Here is a 23,833-nt window from a genome sequence, read left to right as displayed (position 1 = left end):
CCTGAATTTGCAAATGATATATTTCTGCATATAGAAAAGTAATCTGTACAAAAATAAAAAAAGAACTGGCCTCCATAAATGTGTTTTGACATACAAAAATTAATTATATTTCTGCACATTATAAATAGATAAGCAGAAAATGAAAAGAGTACAATTCCATTTTCAGAAGCATAAAAAATTAATAAAATTCTTAGGAACAAAATTAACCACAGAAGTGTAAGGTCTGCACAATGAAAATTATAAAATTTAAAACATCTTTGAAAAAAATTAATAAATCCTAAATAAATGGAAAGGTCATATTCGTGGATTAGAAGACACAATTAAGATGGCAATATTCCTCACTTGATCATGATTCAATGATGCTGAAGTGTACATACAATGTGACAAGCTGATCCTGAAATTTACATATGAATGTAAGGGACACAGCATAAGCAAATAATCTTGAAAAAGAAAAGCAAAATTTGTTCCCTCCAGTTCCTGATTTCAAAACTTACTATAAAACTACCTTACTATAAAATCATGATTATGTGGAACCAATATAAGGATAGACACATAAGTCAGGTAACTGAATTGAGAGTTCAGAAATAACTCTTCAATAACAGATAATTCAATGCAGAAAGAATAATTTTTCCAAAAACTGTGTTGAAATATCTGGATAGCCACATGCAAAAGGATAAAGTTGGATCCCACTTTACATCATATACAAAAATATAATACAAAGTGGATCACAGACCTAAACGTAACAGCTAAAGTTATAAAATTCTTAGAAGAAAATATAAGCTTTGTAACCTTATTTTCTTAGATAAGATACCTAAAGTATAAGTAAACAAAAATAAATATGACTTCATCAAATTAAATACATTTGTATGTAAAAAGATACTAAGAAAATGAAAACACAGGATGAAAATTTACAACTGACATCACAGAAATACAAGTATCATAAAAGATTACTGCAAACAATTATATACCAACTAATTAGACAACCTAGAAGACATGGATGGATAAATGGATAAATTTCTAGAAATGTACAGTCTCCCAAAACTGAACCAGGAAAAAACAAAATATATGAACAGACTGATTACCAGTAATGCAATTATATCAGTAGTAAAGCAACTCTTAATAAACAACAATCCAGGACCAGACTGCTTCACAGGTAAATCCTACCAAACATTTAGAGAAAAGTTAACATCTATCTATTCAAAATATCCCCCCAAATTGATGAAGGAACACTTTCCAATTCATTCTACAAGGCCAGCATTACCTTGATACCAAAACTTACAAAAACTAGACAAATAATCACACATACACACACATATACATACATACACACAAATACAGATCAATATCACTGATGAACACAGATGTAAAAATCCTCAACAAAATATTAGCAAACCAAATTCAAGTGGAGTTTAGTCCAGGGATACAAGGCTGTTTCAATATCCACTAGTCAACATTCATGATACACCACATTAAGAAAATGAAGGATAAAAATCATATTATTATCTTAATAGTACAGGCAACATACCTAAATATATTAATAATAAAAATTATATATGATAAACCCATAACTAACATCACACTTAATGATGAAAAGTTGAAAACTTTTCCTCTAAGAACAGGAACAAGTCAAGAATCCCCACTCATCACTTTTATTCAACATAGTTTTAGAAGTTATAACCATAGTGGTCAGATTTAAAAAAAGATAAAATGAATTCAAATTGGAAAGGAAGAAGCAAAATTTTCACCATTTGCAGAGGACAAGATATTATATATAGAAAACTCTGAAGGCGCCACCAAAAAAGCTATTAGAACTAATAAATAAATTCAGTAAAGTTGTGGAATACAAAATAAATGTACAGAAATCGATTGCATTTCTATACATTAATAATGGACTGTCATAAAGAGAAAAACAATTTTAGTTCCGTTTATGCTGCTAAGTAGCTTCAGTCGTGTCCAACTCTGTGCGACTCCATAGACGGCAGCCCACTAGGCTCCCCCGTCCCTGGGATTCTTGCCATTTCCTTCTCCAATGCTTGAAAGTGAAAAGTGAAAGTAAAGTTGCTCAGTTGTGTCTGACTCTCCGCGACCCCATGGACTGCAGCTTACCAAGCTCCTCCTCGGGTGATTTTCCAGGCAAGAGTACTGGAGTGGGGTGTTATTGCCTTTTTTGACACATATACTACTTCTGCCCATTTCCCTTGTTTTCTACAGAACCGGTCTAGTTGTAAAACAGTATTATACTTAAGAGACCCGCCAATCGGCTACCAACACCATCCTCCAGTGGATACCGTGGCCATGCAGTATCACATAGGAAGACTAGGTGTGTCTTCTTTAAGCCCTGGGGATCAAATCTATCCCAGTTTTTCAGGATACAGTTCAAAGGAGTGAGGCTGGAATTGTTAGCTCCCGTCTTGTCCTTAAGAATCTCGGACAAGCCCCCAAGATGAAGGTTGTTGCTGAACCACACAAAGATGCCGGAATTCTTGGCCTCCAGAGGAGAAGAATTTAATCCGGGGCCAGAGACGAGGCTTGATCACTCAGAGTTTTTGTGTAATAAAGTTCTATTAAAGTATAAAGGAAATAGAGAAAACTTCTGACATAGGCATCAGAAGGGGGCAGAAAGAGTACCCATTCCATTTATAGCCTCCTTTAAAAGAATAAAATATCTAGGACTACATTTAACCAGTGAAGTGAAAGACCTATACTTTGCAAACTATAAAACATTGGTGAAATAAGCAGAATAAGACACATATAAACAGAAAGATATAAATGTGCATTTGGACTGGAAGAACTAATATGTTAAAGTGCCCATACTACACAAAGCCATCTACAGATGTAATGCAATCTCTATCAAAATATCAGTGGAATTTTTCACAGAAGTAGAACAAAGAATCCTAAAATTTGAATTGAATCATTAAATGCCTGTAATAGCTATAGCAATTTTGAGGAAAAAAAAAAGTTGGAGGTACCAAACTCTGCTTTCAAACTATATTATAAAGCTATAGTAATCAAAACTCTATGATACTGACATAAAAAAACAGACACATACATGAATGGTACAGAACAGAAAGCCCCCAGATAAATCTATGCTTATGTGATCAATCAAACAACAAAAAAGCTAAGAATATACAACGGAGAATAGACAGTCTTATCAATAAATGGCATTGGGGAAACTGGACAGCTACATGCAAAAGAATGAAACTGGACAACTTTCTTACAGCTTATACACAAATAAACTTAAAATGACTAGAGATTTAAATATAGTACCTGAAACCATAAAACTACCAGAAGAAAACATAAGTAATATATTCTTTCACACCAGGCTTAGCAATGTTTTTTCTTTTTTTTGTATCCATCTCCTTAAGCAAGGGTAACAAAAGCAAAAGCAAACAAATGGGTCCTCAGCACATTAAAAATCTTTTACATAGCTAAGGAAACTATCAAAAACATGAAAAGGCACCCTACTGAATGGGACAATATATTTGCAAAAGTGTACCTGATAAGAAAATAAATAAGCTTACACAACTCAGTATCATAAAAATAAATAAATAAAAGCAAACAGTCCAGCTAAAAAATGGGCAGAGACTCTGAATAGACACTTTTCCAAGGAAGACATACAGATGGCCAACAGACACATGAAAAAATGTTCAGCATTTTTAATCATCAAGGAAATTCAAATCAAAACCATGATATCACCTCATACTTGTCAGAATGGCTATAATCAAAAAGATTTAAAAAAAAAAAAAACAAGTGTTGGCAAGGATGTGGAAAAAAGGTAACCCCCATGGCACTTCTGGTGGAGATATAAATTGGTACATTCACTGTGGAAAATATTATAGAGCTTCCTCAAAAAATTGTAAGTAGAATTACCATATGATTCAGCAATTCCAATTCTGGATATTTTTCTGAAGAAAATGAAAACACTAACTCAAAAATATATATGCACTCCAATATTCATAGCACCATTAATTACAACATCCAAGATATGATAGCAATCTAAGTTTCACATAAATAAATAAATAAAGTATATACTTCATATATACACCTTAAACTTTTTTTTTTTTTTTAACACCTTAAACTTGTACAGTGCTGTGGGTCAGTTATACCTAAATAAAACTGGAAGAAAAAAAATTTTTTAAGCAGCCAACTATGCAGGTCCAGATGCCAAACTGTTCCTGGTAGTTGGTTTCACAGTTATCACCGCTTGACACTTCAGAAATGCACCAGAATTTAACATGCATGTCACTATTCCTGTATTTGCACCATCTAATCTCCCAGTGCTTTTATTCCTTAGGTTAATATACACACTATTACCTGCTCCCATGTTCAAATTCAGACCCAGTTTCAACTGTATCAAATTTGAGACTCAATTTTACTTTCTAAGAGTGAAAGTCCTCAACTTCCTTTCTTTGCCTTACCTGGGATGAGTCTCCTGTTACCACGATATACTTGCAGGGAGAGTTTCTGCACTTTTTCACCGCGAGGGGTCTGGTCGCGAGGTCACAGAAACTCTCACTCACTTGAATGTTTTGTGCATCCATGCACTTCACTTGCCGATATGTCTCTCTTTTCTTACACGATACTGAGCACTAGAAACACAATGATGAAATGAAGGACACTCTCTCACTGAACGGCTGTGTGAAAGTTTACTCGACAATACTCACATCCAACCACTCTCCTGCCGCCCAGTGGTACTGTATGCAGTCCCGATGCCAACACTCTCTCTGAAAATAAGGCCGCGTGGATGGATCACACTTTTCTTCCGCCACCCGACCAACTCCTCTGAGTCTGCAGTACACATCCCTCTGCTGAACTCCGGAGCCGCAGGTCACAGAGCACTGTGAAGAAGCCCAAACGATTTGAATAATCAACTGCTGCTGCTGCTGCTGCTGCTGCTGCTGCTGCTGCTGCTGCTGCTGCTGCTGCTGCTGCTGCTGCTGCTGCTGCTGCTAAGTCGCTTCAGTCGTGTCCGACTTTGTGCGACCCCATAGACGGCAGCCCACCAGGCTCCCCGTCCCTGGGATTTTCCAGGCAAGAACACTGGAGTGGGTTGCCATTTCCTTCTCCAATTCATGAAAGTGAAAAGTGAAAGTGAAGTTGCTCAGTCGTGCCTGACTCTTAGCGACCGCATGGACTGCAGTCTACCACGCTCCTCCGTCCATGGGATTTTCCAGGCAAGAGTACTGGAGTAGGGTGCCATTGCCTTCTCCATAATCAACTAACAAATATAAAATTATGTAAAAATCACAAAATAGAGTCATGACCTATTTTCTTGTCTCTTTTAACATAGCCTGATATTATATCACGAATAAGAAAATATATGCAGTGAGTATTTTTTAACATCGTCTTGTCTGGAGCAGCTATTCAAATACACAAATAGATGTTCTTTATTTTGCAATATTTATTCAAGTCATATAGAAACTATGACCTGATACTCCATCCAAATTGGTAATTCTCTTCTGACTTAAACATGCTTAATATCTACAAAATTTGCCACAACATTCAATCAAACTATTCTACTATTACATTGCTTTTGAAAATTATTTAAATCCTTACACTGTATGCATAATTTCCCTCAAAGCAACAATAATTTCCAAGTTTGGGTTCTATTCATCTTTATACCTACAGTAGGTACTGTAGCATGGGTGTCCTAATATTTGTTGACTCATGACTATATTTCAATAGAGAGGTGTTTGAGGAAACTGCGTCAACTTACAGTTTACCTAGGCAACCTTGCCTTAACCTCTCCAGGTCTCATTTGCCTTATCTGCAAAAAGAAGATTTTGCATTGTTTGTAAAATTTCATAGAACTCATTCCACACATTTATTCCTGACAGTAGATCTTCAAAGGTAGTACCAAGACTGAGGTCCTGAGACTCAAAGATGTTAAGTCTTTGCCTGAGCTGCTGACTGGAGTCACTGGTGAGGCAGATTTAAGCTCACTCCTTTCCAGACTCTCCTCGTGCTGCCTCCAGGGAACAGAGAAGGACTTGGCAGCCTCTCAGGGTTTTTTCAGCTCCACAAGGCCAAGCCGTAAAACAACAGAGCCTGACCACAACCAAGAGCTGTGATGCCAACAGTAATAAAGTATGGACAATGTCTAAGGGTATTTATTTAATTTGTGAGCTTGGTTTTTATACTCTTTGTTATTCCAGAAGGGATTGGAGGTCATATTGAGTGTTATGTGGGGCCTTATCATTGTCCCCAACTGTGATAGTGTAAGGATAAAAATTCAGGTTTTTCATTAAGGTCTTTATTTATACAAGATTCCCAGAGTCACTGATCTCTCTTTCCTAACAGTAAATATTTATCTGCAGAATATAGTTTCATCATGAACTTAAAAAAACTTTTAAAGCCCCAAATGCTAAAAAACTTAGTTCACTTGATAGATTCAAATTTCTCTAATAGATTCTTATAGCAGTTTTACTCTAGAGGCCCCTTTAAATTTAGTTTTTTGTGTTGTGTCTGTAAATAGCAACCATGGACTCAAAAGAGAATTTTTATATTATTTTTTAACTTACAGAGAATATTCTGCATATCTACGTAGCTTACTTATACATGCATGCTAAGTCACTTTAGTTGTGTCTGAGTCTTCATGATCCCATGGACAATAGCCCACCAGACTCATCTGTCCCTGGGATTCTCCAGGCCCTCCTCCAGGGGAACTTCCCGACCCAGGGATCGAACTCTTATGTGTTTCTTATGTCTTCTGCATTGGCAGGCTGGTTCTTTACCACTGGCACCACTTGGGAAGCCTGTCAGTTACTTATACTAACCCTCAATTAATGCTTTTGCAGTTGAATTTTGCCAACTTGTTGAATGTTAAAAAAAAAAAAAAAAGACATGGCTCCTTTGTATGCAGATAATAATCACATATTATTTTGTGTATTTTGTCCAGGGTACAATATTCAGCAGGCAAAGATGTTGGGATGTGGTTTTGCTTATTTGAACCTCTGGTGAAAATGTTTAGCCTATAAAATAAGACTCCTGCAAACATTTTCCAGCAATAATTACAGAAATATAAACTATATTTATAAAACTTTCTACCTCTAAACCTGAAAAAAAAAATTCCTGAAAAAGAAATTCACAAAAGACAGCTTAATAAAAACTGTTGTCAGACAAATATAATATTCTGTTATTCAAGAATCCAAGTTGCTGATTGATCCTGACTGACCATAGCACAGGTTTAGAAGACTCCACTGAGGCCACGAGTAACTACTATTGTGGAGCTCATCCTCAAAGGAAACAAACCAACAAACAAAAAAATGAAAAAACTGGACTATTGGACTACTGCTTGCTTTTCTTTTCTTTTCTTTTCTTTTTTTAAGAGAGAAGAATATAAAAGAGTAAACTGATATATTTCAGATTTGAACAGAGAAGAGAATCCATTGCTTAAATGAAATATTTCTTAGCTTAGCATCATCAATAACCCTGACTGCCAAGTCCAACAAAAACTTTTCATGTCTTTTCTTAGTTAACCTCACTGACACATTAAGCACCACTAACCATGTTCTGTTGAGCCATTCTGGCTTCAATCCTCTCTGGTTCCAGGTACTTTTCTCTTGGAGTCCTTAATTGACTCTATTTTCTTTGTTTAGCCTTTAAATGTTAGTGTTTCCCAAGGTTTATAACTTGCTTCTCTTTATACCTTCTGAAGTCTCTCTGAGCAATTTTTTCTATATACCAATAATTTCTAAATCTGTTCTCTTCAGTTGGAATAGCAACCCACTCCATAATTCTTGCCTGGAGAATTCAATTGACAGAGGAGCCTGGAGGGCTACAGTCCACGGGAATGCAAAGAGTTGGACACAGCTGAACAACTAACTCTACTTTTTACACTTTTTTATATATTGACAAGATTTTCATATGTTTTCTATGTAGATTTGTCAAAGGCACCTCAAATCCAACATTTCCAAAGGAGAATTTATGGCCTTTTCCCATCAGCTCCTCTTCCAGTTGTAAATGGTGTGAAGATATGATAACTCACTCATAAGTCCAGCAATGTATTACTATTAGAATGACCTCCCAAGGTATACCCCTAACTCCAAAATAGGCACCCTTATTCAACAGCTTTATACAGCCACACATTTATAAGCATGTTAAACGTAGTCTTTATTTAAAAATCCAAGTAACTCATATGAAGGCAATTTGAGGCCATTATTACATGTATGACACAAATAATTGATTTAAGGCACTAACTCACCACCACTGTATAATTTAATTCAGATAGGAAAAGTCTGCCAAATTTCCTACTTTATGCATAAATACACTACAACTGTCCATCCAACACAAGCCTGGACAGTGGAAGTATAGAAGATAAATTTTAGCCAATCCACAGGTACAATAGCCACGTTAGCTACTACAGAACAGAGATGAAGAAATGTTAAACATGCTTTGCCAAAATGGGTTCATTAATGCTAATTCACTCTGTCATTTAATAAACAATCATTTAAAATGTAATAGTAAGCTACTTCCCTGATGCATTATTTATAATTTCTTTTTAATGGAATAAGATTTTGATTTTATTATAGTCAGTTATTTGTAACTATATTTTATTTCAAGTGAATCAGTACTGGAGCAGCAGTAGAGGATTTTGAGTTAAAAAAGATTCTAGAAATATCTAATTCTAATTTCTCTTCAACACTGAAATCTATTTCACAGCAGTAGTGAATGAATGAACATCAAATCCATCCAGACTTCCATAGCTTCATACATTCACTATATCCTAAAAGCATTCTGGTTTTGGTTTGGCTGACTCTGAAGTTAGCAAATTCTCTCCTATATTAACCTGAAATATTCTTCCTTAATCTTTTACCCACTGTTTAGAATCTGTCCTCCCTACCAACATAGAACAAATACATACTGACTTCCATGTGAGAAAGTATAAAGATGTGAGGCCTGGAACTGTGGCAGCTATTTTACGACCTTTAGCAGTTGATCAACAGAACTACAGAAATGACAATCCAGCACCCTTGCCATTGTAGAACTCCTGAATCTAACTTAAATCTAGTGACTTTCTGATTTTATTATGTAAAGAATAAATGTCTTTGAGTTCAAGCCACTAATAATCAGGGCTTTTCCTGCTTGCAACAGAATACAATGAAACTTATACAGAATAGTTACAATTCAATTGTGCTTCTCTGGGGATTTGGTAATTTGCCAAGACTTTTCTTTTAGGGTGGGTCTCAGAATAGGTACTATTCCAAAAATCTGAGCAGAATTTATTACTGCAAAGATATGAACACTTCATCTATTACTGTAATCTAATATGTTGCTGGTGATTTAATACATGATCAATAGAACCTTCAATTATTTACCTATGATGTGTGACATCCATGTATACCTTAAATTGATGCTATAGACTTTTTTTATATATAAATAAGCCTGTAATGAACTCAACACAACATAGAAATTACATTTCTCTTGAATACATTATGTGTAGCCCAGTGACATTCTGCCATTGTTGACTTTAGGTGCTTTGTAAGAGGAGCAAAAGATGTTGCTAAGAAAATATAAAGGCAAGCTAATATAAAATGATAAAAATAATTATGGCAGCAATTACAGTAGGGAAAACTCAGACCAGTATTCAAATGCTCACCCCTCTCCCTATCACTTCCTGCCAGTGACCTGCACAAGCTACTTAAACCATTTAAGCCTTGTTTCCTCATATACATAATGAATAATCCCTACAACTGTGAGGAATACAGAAGTCTCTCACACAGTGTTAGGAGGTCACTGACCCTTGCTGCTTCCTTCCTAGTCCCATTTTTTCACTTTTGTTACAGAGATACAATCATCGCTGCCTTGAAAAATTTCTCCACACACGCCTCAAACCAAAGAGTATTAGTCATCTCAGCCCACTCAAAGACAGACTGTCTTAAGTATCAAGAAAGATGATAAAGGAAGAGATTTCACAGGCAGCATACAAATGCAAAAACAGAATTGCTGGCACTAGCTAGAAAAGATTGAGAAGCATATTCACCCATTCCCAGAGCAAAGAGACATCCTCCTTCACCTTGGGCTCCAAGCTGTCTTCCCAGAAGAAACACTCAACCTGGGTATAGAGATAAGGGGCCCATGGGAGCTTAAGGTTCACTATCTTTGTAGATTATAAAAGATATATATGTATACAGTGGGAATTTTTCAAGTATGACTATATACATATATGCGTGGGTGTGTATGTTGGAAATATATAAAATATGGAATTACAGAAATACCAAATCACTTAAACATGCCAGCATTTAGCAGATAGTTTCCAAAAAAGTTTTTTCCAGATCAGAGGGTTTGGGAAAGGGGGCACTAACCAATAGATCTATGAGATTTTTGGAACTCGTATCACCTTTGGTTCCAGCTCTGATCTTAAAATACTAGAAAGAAAATGATGGGTCTCTAAGAAGGGGAACCAAGTAAGTGACTGTAGTCACAAGCCTTTTGGTTCAATAGCAAGGCCTGAGATTAGGTCCTTTCTAAGCTGTCCAGCAGGTTTCCCTTGATCAAGGGGAGGGGAGAATTCTGAACAACTCTTTTCTGAGCATGTAAACTACGTTTGAATGGCACTGAACTAAGCATGAGACATGAGGAATCTAACACCAGTCTAGCCTTAAAAACTTGAATTTATAAGTAAAGCTGGTAGTCTCAAATGGGTAAAATTAGGTGAAAACATAAATAAAAAATGTCTGGTTCCAGAAAGGAAAGGATGAGCTCTTTTTTTTTTTTTTTTTCCTTTTTAAATGATTCTAGTATTTCTGTTACATCTAATGGCATACATCTGGACCCAGGAGACAAAGAACTCTATGCAGTTATGTTTGTTCCTGTTTGGTTGCAGTCATTAAAATGCATTACTAAATCTTCATTAAAAAAATGATATCAAATACCAACTCAGAAGTGTTAACTTCAAAACTCATTGAGCACCTCTGTGGTCACAATTTGCCAAACAAATCTTTCCATTAGAGGTATAATGTAAAGTAATAATAAAACAAAATTATTTTCTAGTGAGTGCTATTAAAGCAATGTTACAATTTATGCAGCCAGAACAAAGTAGCAACCAGTGATTATCTCTTAACTACCTCTGAAATTACGCTTCTGCTAAATATATTATTATATGTAGTGCAGCGACAGCCTGTGATCGTTAACTCCACGTGGGTACTTTTTATAGAATAAATCAAAAACCAACGACTTCACAAGTGGTCATTTGTTTCTGGCAGAGTTTTGGGTTCTATGTGGGTGTATGAAGCTAATTTCTATGACAAGGAAAACCAATTCAAAGAGAAGAAGGTTGACTGTACAAAAGCATCTGTGTTTTTTATAGTCTTTACATATTCATATCTGTATCTTACAATCCCTGGAATATGTTCCTTTAGTGAATCTTATATAATTTCAGACTTGGTGGCAAGCCAACACCAAGTTGTTAGCACCAGTGATTGATTTACTTTTGTGGGACTGGAGGTCAAGGGTCAGGAAGAGTCCCTCCTGAATAGCAACCACAGCCACTGCAAGGCAGTGAAAGGGTCCTGCGGATCACCAGGGCTACTGGTGGCCAAAAGGGGAGTCTCTCCCACTCCCATCCCCCAGCATCTCCCACCTGACGTCAGAATTGAAAGGTTTCTGCCATGTGCTGGGTGCAGGGCCTTTGGAATGTTTACTTTTCCAGTGGAAAGCTGCTTTGTCATTACCTGCCACATCTTGGTCCAGAAAAAATAAAGCCTACCCCTACTTTAAGCAAAACCACAACATGACAAATGTATAAATTAACAGATGGCAGGTCCTTTTTATTTTTATTTTTTTGCAACTGAATTATAGAATTCAAAGTAAGAAGTATGTAGCTCCGTACTAAGCTGGGCACTTAGTGAACAAGATATCCATTGTATCTAAGATTTCGAGGCCTGTGATAATGCTGAAGAAATAGGCATGGTTAGATAAGTGGTAAAGAATCTGCCTGCCAATGCAGGAAACACAGGAGACACAGGCTCAATCCCTGGATTGGGAAGATCCCCAGGAGGAGGAAATGGCAGCCCAGGCCAGTATTTTTGCCTGAAAACACCCATGGACAGAGGAGCCGAGTGGGCTACAGTCCATGGGGTTGCAAGGAGTCGGACACAACTGAGCACGCACTCACCAAGACTTTAAACTAAGTCATAGAAGAATTAAGACTTCTTCCAGAGCTCATACCATATGTAAGTAAATAATGGCAAAAATATATGTTATGAGGTCACCTAGAAACAGATGATGATGAACTAGACTGGGGTGATTGCCATGGAGACTCAAGAGTGACTCTGATGGAAGAACTGAGAGAAGCTAGGGCTAGAAAATCCCATGGACGGAGGAGCCTGGTGGGCTGCAGTCCATGGGGTCGAGAAGAGTCGGACACGACTGAGCGACTTCACTTTCACTTTTCACTTTCATGCATTGCAGAAGGAAATGGCAACCCACTCCAGTCTTCTTGCCTGGAGAATCCCAGGGACGGGGGAGCCTGGTGGGCTGCCATCTATGGGGTCGCACAGGGTCGGACATGACTGAAGCGACTTAGCAGCAGCAGCAGCAGGGAATAACTAACTGTGGGGTCAAGGGAAACAGGATAGACCCAGTGTTTCTTTCTTGAACAACTTAGTGGGTATTAGTGGCATTCACTAAATAGAACAGATTAATGTGAAATCTTTAAAATCATGGTCTCTGCTAAATCATGAAAAATAATTTCATTTACTGTGTGTATGTGTTCAGTCACTTCAGTCGTGTCCGATTCTTTGCAACCCCATGGACTGTAGCCCACCAGACTCCTCTATCCTTGGATTTTCCAGGTAAGAATACTGGAGTGGGTTGCCATGCCCTCCTCCAGGGCAATCTTCCCAACTCAGGAATTGAACCCATATCTCTTGAGTCTCCTGCATTAACAGGTGGATTCTTTTCCAGTAGCACCACCTGGGAAGCTCCAATCTCAAGGAGTGAAGGATAAAATTTAGGGGCCCAGGGGAAGCCCACTTCCAGCTCCTGTCTGAGCCCCTATCTTCTTAATGTAGCTCCTACATCAGACAAAGACAAGGAAGTTTCATCAGCAGAAGATGGGTTTCTTTTTCCCATGGCAGGACTAGCTCTTTTAAGAGACGGATACATACCCTGAGATACGGCAGCAAGCAGCCAGGTAGCTTTGAGAAAGCTTAGCCCCACTGACATCAAGCCTCAGGAAATTATTCTGGTTAACATTTCTGGCCTCATTTATGTTTTTCTCCTCTTTACTATTACCCACGCTGGTCTTTGCTGAACAACCACATTCAAATATATGCCTTTCCAAGTTTAGATTTGGAGTTTACTATTGCCTTTCCAAGTTTAGATTTGGAGTTTACCTCTCTGAGTGTGCCAAAGCAAGTATCCATCAGCCTTCTTCTATAACCTGACTTCTTAGCCCTGTTCTCTTCTCAGTATAAGCTTTGTTTTTGCTGAGTCTTTCCAAGTCTGTCCACTCTGGCTTTAGACTAGCCAGGCTCCCTGGTTCTGTCATGTCCCTAACTTTTAAACCATCTCCAATTACGATCCATGTGGAACTTACCAGTCCCTTTTCCAAGTTGCTGCTGCTGCTGCTGCTGCTAAGTCCCTTCAGTCGTGTCCAACTCTGTGCGACCCCATAGACCTTAGCTCAAATCCAAGACTTCAGTGTGGTAACAAGGCAGTTATTAAATACCTCAACTTTTGTATTTTACTGTTAGACCACCTGGAATAATGTTATAATCATTGGTAGCCTCCCTAGTATTCAGTAACAGAATTTCTTGTAAAGTTTATAGCCTCCAAAATAATCAAGACTAATTTGTTATTAAACTATGAACTTAGCAAATGTGTTAACACTGTATAATACCAATTCAGAGCATAGTGTGAAAAAAAAAGGGTAATAGAATAAAATACATTTAGTGGCATAAAAGTTTCAAGGTTATTGAAAGCATGCAGAATGAATTAAGATTTTCTTTTTAAATGCAAACATACGTATATAACCATAAAACACCTTACATACCTCCTTCCATCTGTTGGCTTTCCATGAAGGGCATTGGACAGATCTACAAGCTTTATGTGTTCGAGGTTTCTGTAGATGACTGCAATATTTTTCTTCTAATTTTCTGTGGAATTGGTCAATGCAAAGCACCTCACGGTATTTTAAACCTTTACCACAGGAAGCTGAGCACTGGAAGATAAATATGAATGCACTTGATTCATTTTACCTTGACTGATTTATCTATAAGAAGCAGGAAATGAAACAATCAAAACATCATTGCTTTGATATTTTCATCAAATTATACTTTGATATTTCTAAGGAGAGAATTTAAAATTTGCCAGTCTGCCCTAGACCATAAATCAATGTTGGTATCATAAGGTAACCATGTATTTTATAAAAAGTATTGATTATCTACCATACACCAAGCACTCTTCTGGCACATAAATGCTTTAGCTCCTTTAAAGTTAAAGACTATCTGCAACTAACTCCTGTTACCACACATATTCTAATAAAAAACTTGCTTTCAATTTTGTACGGTCATGGCCTAATCTATTTTTAACCCTATATGTCTTGCCACAGTGCAAACTATGCTTCGAATGTTAAAAAAAAAAAAAAAAAAAAAAACCTCTCAATGTAGGAAAATATGAGAAAGCAGAAAATCTTTTTTCAATACATTAATTTATTTGGCAGCATTGGGTTCTTTCATTGCAGTACACAGACTCTAGTTACAGCACACAACTCTCCAGTTACGGCAAGAGGGCTTAGTTGTTTCATAGCAGGTCGATCTTAGTCCCACGACCAGGGATTGAACCTGCATCTGCTGCATTGGAAGACAGATTCTTAACCACTGGACCACCAGGGAAATCCTCCAAATTTATTTTTTGTAAGCATGATTCAGTTGAGGTTTTTTTTTTTTCTTAATCAATCTGGCAATGGTATCATTCCAACACAAACCCTCCAAAATATTTAGCAGAAAACTAAAATCTCTGTAAAGATACAGGTCAAAAATAATTTGGCTTCAGTTTTCAACCAGTTACCATTTCATGAGTGAAGTCAGTGCAGAGGAGCAGAGCTGGAGCTCTGGCATTAAATACCAGCTCTGCCACTTACTAGCTGGGTGACGTTAGGCATATTTCACCCCTTGTCCAAGCCTCGGTTTCTTCATTATAAAGATGATAATTTCACCATATTACTGGTTTATTATGAAGATAAACATGAGATAAAGCATATGGAATGTCTGGTCCTGTTACACATGGTGCATTCTCAGTGAATATTAGCTTCTCCTACCATTTTCCTTCATAAACTCTCAGGATGTTGATAATTTTCAGCATCATATATGCAACCAGGGAAGAGTTAAGCTAAGAAGACATGGATTCCAGATAACTCCTGTCATTCTTCTGGGATAGCTGGTCACATATGGTTTCATTTAGAAACATATACTGAGTTCTGAGAACATTAGATGATATATTATGCATTTTATGTATGAGTTCAAAGACTGCATATCTAATATAGACTATAAATTGCCTATTTTAAATTAAACAATGAATAGTTTGAGAATAATTTACCTTTATTAGATTTGCAATGCTATATCCTATTTGAATAGGCAATTAATTGAAATTGTTGCCTTGATTATTAAGACTTATTACCGTATCTGAGATGTTCTCTTTCCCTTAACACCTACACCCTTACATGTGACTTAAAACATATTTAATTCTGTGTGAATTTCTAATGGATCTTCATAAATTGTATTGTGTTCATTCTTTCTTGCTATTGATCTTCTCTTTCAGATCTACCTTTCTTTATTTATTTTTTATTTTTACTTTATTTTACTTTACAATACTGTATTGGTTTTGCCATACTTTGACATGAATCCACCACGGGTGTACATGAGTTCCCAAACGTGATCTACCTTTCTTTATGACGTACTTCTCCTAGCTGTTTATCTTAGGCACTTCCCTGCCTGCTTCTTGACTTCAGCGTTTATTTTTTCAAAGAATATAACATATTTTATACTTTAGTATAAAGTATGCTGCTGCTGCTGCTGCTGCTGCAAGTCACTTCAGTCGTGTCCGACTCTGTGCGACCCCAGAGACGGCAGCCCACCAGGCTCCCCTGTCCCTGGGATTCTCCAGGCAAGAACACTGGAGTGGGTTGCCATTTCCTTCTCCAATGCATGAAAGTGAAAAGTGAAAGTGAAGTCACTCAGTCGTGTCCGACTCTTCGTGACCTCATGGACTGCAGCCCACCAGGCTCCTCCATCCATGGGATTTTCCAGGCGGGAGTACTGGAGTGGGGTGCCATCGCCTTCTCCGAGTATAAAGCATACTAACCTTTAAAAAATCACATACTGTTGAATACCAGGCATATATTATCAGGGAGTATACATACACGTTCACACACAGAATGCTTTTACCAGCAAGGACCTACTGCATAGTACAGAGAACTGTACTCAAAATTCTGTATTAACCTATAAGGGAAAAGAATCTGAAAAATAATAGATATACATGTATGTATAACTGAATCACTGTGCTTTACACCTGGAACAAACACAGCATTGTAAATCAACTATACTTCAATTAAAAATATATTAAGCTGCATTTTAAAACACACACACACACACACACACACACACACACACACAAAGAGTTTTTCTTCTCAGGTTCATATTATTTTTTCTAACTTTTCAATTGTGACCTTTTGAACAAAAGAGCATTCATTACTCTCCCTGAATGTCCCTTTTAAACAGTAATCATTTGTGAATATTCATGATATGAATGCAGCAATACTTATGGAAGATTGGAAAACATTTATTATTTTACTCTTTCTGTGAATATTATCAGGTTTCTACCATATACTAAAAGTAGCATATAAATATAGATTCATTAAACAACTCTTTCCTTTGATTTATCCTCAAAATGCTTATAATCCAGATGATACATATCACCTATTAAATGGATAATGCCAGAGTACGTCTTAAATAATATTACTCAATAAAGATCAGAATAAAAAAGACAGTAAAAAACCATTAAAATAATACAATAAAATTTATGATTAAATTAAGACAATCATGAAAAATAGCCATTTCTTTATGGGATATTTGGCAAACACTCAGAAAGATGTGATATTTGATGACCCTGTATGTGAGACAGCAAAAGAGACACAGATGTGTAGAGCGGACTCTTGGACTCAGAGGGAGAGAGAGAGGGTGGGATGATTTGGGAGAATAGCATTGAAACATGTATACTATCATGTAAGAAACGAATCGCCAGTCTATGTCTGATGCAGGATACAGCATACTTGGGGCTGGTGCACGGGGATGACCCAGAGAGATGTTCTGGGAAGGGAGGTGGGAGGGGGGTTCATGTTTGGGAACGCATGTACACCCGTGGTGGATTCATGTCAATGTATGGAAAAACCAATATAGTATTGTAAAGTAAAATAAAGTAAAAATAAAAATTAAAAAAAAAAGAAAAGACTGAAAAAAACCCAAAACTCGGTCTTGAAGATGTAGGTTTGTTGATCGACAAAGGTGGATGGTCTTATACATATTTTTGATGTGTCTTATCTAGACATTGCCCTTGTGTCTCTGTTTGTCAGCATTCTCATAGTTCTTTTATCAGTGCCAAGAACCCAAGAATCTCACAGTAAACATGCAGTAAATTGTTGATATTTCTTATAAGAATGACCAATTCACTTACGAAACTATGTAACGCAAAAGGAGACATTAAGCCAAAGATATTACTTTAGAATGAGCAATACATTTTCTCTATAAGCAACATCTTTGTATGGACTGTAAACTGTGACACTATAGTTCACTACTGAAGTGAAGACTGGCTTCTCCTCATCTAACTCAAAGTCTCCTTTGATTCTTTCTCTTCTTTGTTATTGTAGTCTGTAACCAAGACTATCCTTAAACATAATTTTAAGCATACTGCTTTTTTTCTCTGCTCAAGAACTGACAATGCATCCTTATTGTCCTTAATAATAACCTTACACTCTTCTTCGCTTTCTTGATCCATGAAATTTCAGTCAACATCCCTTTCCAACCTTGTATTCTGTTTCTATTCAACACACAACCTTCGCTCTAATTAGGCATAATATGATTACTTTCCCTTTAAGGTGACATCTTCACTCACAGCAATGCCTGATTGGTATTATTTCCAGGTTAAACCTGGACTACTCACTTGCCCTGGCATTTCTAAATAGTATTTATCTTTAAAGCTTAAAGTCAACTCCATGGACATATATCATTCACTTCTCTGAACTCTTCTGTCTCACTCTGCTTTTAGCATTTCATCATTTTCTATTTTTGTCTCATCCTTTATCTACCCAAAGTTCTAGAGGTCAAGGACCTTTTAGATCACCCAGGTGACCCACCACTGGTAGGTACAATAAATATCAGCTGATTAATTGATGTTGATCCTGGGTGCAAGCAGTTCTAATTTGTTTTTATTAAACTCTAAAATAATTTATTAAAACAGCTTATATCTCCATGAAATATATTCATTGGTATTAAATTCAAGGTCCTCTAGGAAAGATAGACAAAAAATATAAAATCAAAGAATTGCTAAGTAAATTATGCTTCAATAACACTTTTAAAGAACTCTTTCCCCAAGATCTGAATAGATATATTATTTGTCATGTCTGATGAATTTCATGTGGGGATTTAAGTAAGAGAATATGTTATGCAAAGAGTCATGTTTTAGTTGGAATGAGGCAGTCACAGTGTAAATAAGTAGTGAAATATTACTTTCCTTCTCTCAAACCACAATACATTCTGAGTTGTAAAGATTCTAAAAAATAGCTTATTTGGTAGAAAGACTCAACTTGGCCGTTCTTTTCTCTAGGATCCCAGTAACTCTTTTCATTGCTTTTCTCTATTTTATGTCCCTGGTACAATTTTATCTCCTTGAAGATATATTAACACTGTATAACTCATTTCCAGCATGCTTCTCAGAATTTTTTGCTTTAAATATCACCTTGACACCTTTGATAATCTCCTGAGATTTTTCTGTAAATACTGTAGAGGAGTAGCTGCAGGAAGTAGCGACATTAAATACAATAACCTGAATTGACTCTTCTTATGCATTAGGTGAAGACATGTGCCTGTCTAAGGAAAACGCAGCATTTGAAACAAATGTAGAATTTGCAAGCCCTAAAAATGCAATGGAATATCCAGAATTGTGCAGGCTGGATGGCACATTCAACCCCAAAATGGACAGCTGGAATTAATAAGTCCATTCTCACATGACAACTTTGGAACAAGTTCAGTTTTTCAAGCGAAGTTGTATATAATTACAGAGTAAGATTCTTTCTGATATTATAAATGTGGACTATTGCTCTGTTTGTTTACATATAAGGATACTATAGAAGAATAAATAGACAATTTGTGAGAAACTTGTTGATTAATTCTACAAACTTAAATTGCAAGACAAAATAAAATAAGGAAATGAAGTTTATCTAGTTCTAGTTCTAGGAAATGGGAAACCATGGAGTGTGTGTATGCGTGTGGGTGTGTGTGCGCAGACACAAGCGTGCATTACACTTTCGTAAATTTTAAGGGTGATCTAGGTCTTTATCATCTCTGAAAGTACTGGGAAACATACTGATACTGGGTTAATTAGTTTGTATCCCAATTAGAAAAAAAAAATAGCCCTGAAAAGTAACTATTACACTGTACATTAGCCATGTGTAAGTTGCCTTTTATTGACAACAAACTGGGTGACTTTCGGTAATTTTTAAAATCTCATTCAACCCCTATTTTTCATATGTAATATTAGTAAAAGAATAACTATTTCATATAAATGTCTGGGTAAAGGTAAGGAATGGAGGAGGAAATGGCAATGCACTCCATTATTCCTGCAAACTTTCACAGAGGAGCCTGGCAGGCTACATGCAACCCATGGGGTCACGGAGAGCCGAACACAACTGAGCACATGTCATGACATGGCACAGAGGTGAGGAGAAAGGGGTTTTTTAAACAAGAGAAATGATCAAACTCAGAAAACTCTACAGAACTTATAAAGCTATAGCAAAATGTAAAAATAAAATTAATAAAGAATCCTGCAAAATACAAGGTTGATTACATGAAGGACGACCTTGAAAATGTCTCTCATAATGTAAAAGAGAATGGGAAGATGACATAAAGAATACCATTACCTGGAAAATGCTTTGCTCATCCCCATCCCTTTGTACATGTCATTTCCTCCGATCCTAACACCTTTCTCCCATTGCATCCCTACAAATTTTTCAATGCTAAATTTTAAATTACTTTCCCTCCGTCCTTTCCTGCTATCAGAGCCCAGACTAGATCAGGCGTGGCTCTTACACAGCGTTTATACCTCAATACTCAGTTACCTGCTGCATGTCTCATTTACCTGCTAGAATATAAATGCTCCTGGGAACAGACCTACTGTAGGAAATAGTGAAAAATGCAAAGAACCCAGAATCACTCGTTTCTAATTAAATGTGTTATGAACTATTCGTCTCAAAGGAAGAAGTAATTCCTGTGTACCATGAACCATCAGTTCAGTTCAGTCGCTCAGTCGTGTCCGACTCTTTGCGACCCATGAACCATAGGTCTTCTAAAATAATAGCTATTTCACTGGTGGTACATGAGTTGATTTAGATGATATCTTTTACATTTAATGCTTATTATACATAGCAATGGTCACCTTCAATTTTAGCTGAGAAGTAGATTAAAAAAAAGAACGTAAAGTTTGGCCTACTGAATAACAAGTGAAGTCAAAGGTTAAGTGTAAGAATTAATTACTAATTATTTTAATTAAGTTTGACTAGAAGGAGCCTGGCGGACTACAGGCCATGGGGTTGCAAAGAGTCGGACAAGATGGAGTCACTAACATACAATTTATAAATACATTTAGAAAAGTATCCAGACTAGAAATTTGACTAGAAATGTTTATTTCAATGGTCCTGCATAGTGTTCTCTATGAACGAAGGAATATATTTTTGTTTCTATGTTCCTTATGTAAATTTTAGCTAAATAACTCTAAGGATAAGTATTAAAACTAACATTTGATTCTTAATATTAGAAAATCATTATTATAAATACCTAATATTAGTAAAGAGCGCTAACATCAACTGCAAGTTCTACATTAAATATTTTTAATGACTATCAAGATAAGCAAACAATCAGTGAAAGTACAAATTTTAAAGAAAAACTCAACCATTCATATAGATTCTTGGTTTTTCATTTAAAATTTCTAAATTAATTTGATACATAGCCTAAATAATTTCCAGTTTTCTAAATGGACTTCAGTCAGTAAATTTGGTGATGACTCCATTTTTAAAGTGAGCAGAGTTAGTCAATCATGGTCAATTCATCATAACTAGAAGTATCTTGTAACAATTTAACACTCTTCTTCAATTGCTGATAAGGAAAATATTAAACTATTATCAAAATTTGACAGTGCTATTGTAAACATTTTATTCAATATTACACTTTTTCACAAACCATTTCAGGGATGGTTAAAGTTATGCCATTTGGTTTTTCAGCTATCAGAAATGCCTTCACTTTAGTTTTACAAAAATTGATGTTATACAAAAATGATTAACAAGAAAATATAAAACAATATAAATAAGTTGAAAGTGAAAGTGTTAGTCACTTAGTCATGTCTGACTCTTCGCAACCACATGGACTGTAGTTCGCCAGGCTCCTCTGTCTATGACATTCTCCAGGCAAGAATACTGGAGCAGGTATCCTTTCCCTTCTCTGAGGGATATCCCCAATCCAGGAATCGAACCCAGGTCTCCCACATTGCAGGCAGATTCTTTACCATCTGAGTCACAAGGGAAGCTATATTAATCAATTTATCTTTGCTTTTCAAAATTTTTGGATTTTTCTGATTGTTTTTTGAAACTAATTCTTAAGTCATTAGGCAATCTGATGAAGAAACAATTTTTTACTTTATTTCTAGATATTGCATCATCTCTTTGTTTCATATATAGCAAGGTTCACATTCATTAGTTGCAAAAGTAAAAGCTCACAACTGGATGACTAGATGTCATGTCTACCTGATTGCTTATGGTATGGCAGATATTAGCTAATTTCTTCAGACAACCAAGAAAAATCTGCTACCAAGTGACAAAGGGGTTCAACAGAGTCTGTTTTAGCAGACCTAAACTCACAGAAATGCAATCATTCAATACAACTTCTTACTACAAACCCCAAATCCTTTCCATCAAGACAAGTGCAACTGAATGAGAAGCATCAATTTACAAGCAATAAAATGGAGTGATGTAGATTTAAACACAAACATATCATAGTAGCTAAAACATAATTGGGTATTTGAAGTGTCTTTTTTGAAACAATTTGAGAGGATTCATTGTGTTTTTCTTAGTCCTTGTGGCAACTCCAAAAGTATCAGTGGATTTCTCTGTAGGAATATGTATTATTTATCTTTGTTTTGTACTAAACAAAACTAAACTATCATATACTTCTGTTCAGTTCAGTCTCTCAGTTATGTCCAGCTCTTTGCAATGCCATGAATTGCAGCACGCCAGGCCTCCCTGTCCATCACCAACTCCCGGAGTTCACTCAAACTCACGTCCATCGAGTCAGTGATGCCATCCAGTCATCTCATCCTCTGTTGTCCCCTTTTCCTCCTACCCCCAAACCCTCCCAGCATCAGAGTCTTTTCCAATGAGTTAACTCTTCACATGAGGTGGCCAAAGTACTGGAGTTTCAGCTTTAGCATCATTCTTTCCAAAGACCACTCAGGACTGGTCTCCTTTAGGATGGACTGGTTGGATCTCCTTGCAGTCCAAGGGACCCTCAAGAGTCTTCTCCAACATAACAGTTTGAAAGCATCAATTATTCGGCGCTCAGCTTTCTTCACAGTCCACTCTCACATCCATACATGACCACTGGAAAAACCATAGCCTTGACTAGATGGACCTTTGTTGGCAAAGTAGTATCTCTGCTTTTCAATATGCTATCTAGGTTGGTCATAACTTTCCTTCCAAGGAGTAAGTGTCTTTTAATTTCATGGCTTCAGTGACCAACTGAAGTGATTTTGGAACCCCCCCAAAATAAAGTCTGACACTGTTTCCACTATTTCCCCATCTATTTCCCATGAAGTGATGGGACCAGATGCCATGATCTTTGTTTTCTGAATGTTGAGCTTTAAGCCAACTTTTTGACTCTCCTCTTTCATTTTCATCAAGAGGCTTTAGAGTTCCTCTTCACTTTCTGCCATAAGGGTGGTGTCATCTGCATATCTGAGGTTATTGATATTTCTCCTGGCAATCTTGATTCCAGCTTGTGCTTCGTCCATCCCAGTGTTTCTCATGATGTACTCTGCATAGAAGTTAAATAAGCAGGGTGACAATATACAGGCTTGACATACTCCTTTTCCTATTTGGAACCAGTCTGTTGTTGCATGTCCAGTTCTAACTGTTGCTTCCTGACCTGCATACAGGTTTCTCAAGAGGCAGGTCAGGTGGTCTGGTATCCCCTCTCTTTCAGAATTTTCCACTGTTTATTGTGACCCACACAGTCAAAGGCTTTGGCATAGTCAATAAAGCAGAAATAAATGTTTTTCTGGAACTTTCTTGCTTTTTCGATAATCCAGCGGATGTTGGCAATTTGATCTCTTTTTCCTCTGCCTTTTCTAAAACCAGCTTGAACATCTGGAAGTTCACGGTTCATGTATTGATGAAGCGTGGTTCGGAGAATTTTGAGCATTACTTTACTAGCGTGTGAGATGAGTGCAATTGTGCGGTAGCTTGAGCATTCTTTGTCACCACCTTTCTTTGGTTTGGAATGAAAATGGACCTTTTCCAGTCCTGTGGCCACTGCTGAGTTTTCCAGATTTGCTGGCATATTGAGTGTAGCAC

At 36.7% G+C, this 23,833-nt stretch overlaps 1 protein-coding gene across 1 annotated transcript in view; it reads right to left on the bottom strand.

Annotated features, from left to right (window-relative positions):
- Positions 1 to 23,833, bottom strand: part of ADAMTS20 (ADAM metallopeptidase with thrombospondin type 1 motif 20) — a 198,254-nt gene that overhangs the window by 38,618 nt on the left and 135,803 nt on the right. Inside the window, exons 29-31 of the mRNA XM_068971096.1 lie at positions 13,997 to 14,164; positions 4,665 to 4,838; positions 4,419 to 4,589 (exon numbers count right to left, since the gene is read on the bottom strand). Of these exons, the coding sequence (XP_068827197.1) occupies positions 4,419 to 4,589; positions 4,665 to 4,838; positions 13,997 to 14,164 (513 nt within the window). The remainder of the gene's footprint in view (positions 1 to 4,418; positions 4,590 to 4,664; positions 4,839 to 13,996; positions 14,165 to 23,833) is intronic.

Source organism: Capricornis sumatraensis, chromosome 4 (genome assembly GCF_032405125.1).
Source record: "Capricornis sumatraensis isolate serow.1 chromosome 4, serow.2, whole genome shotgun sequence".
Lineage (NCBI taxonomy): Eukaryota > Metazoa > Chordata > Mammalia > Artiodactyla > Bovidae > Capricornis > Capricornis sumatraensis.
The sequence above is the reverse complement of the archived record's forward strand: the minus strand, read 5'-3'. Positions and strand labels throughout refer to the sequence as shown.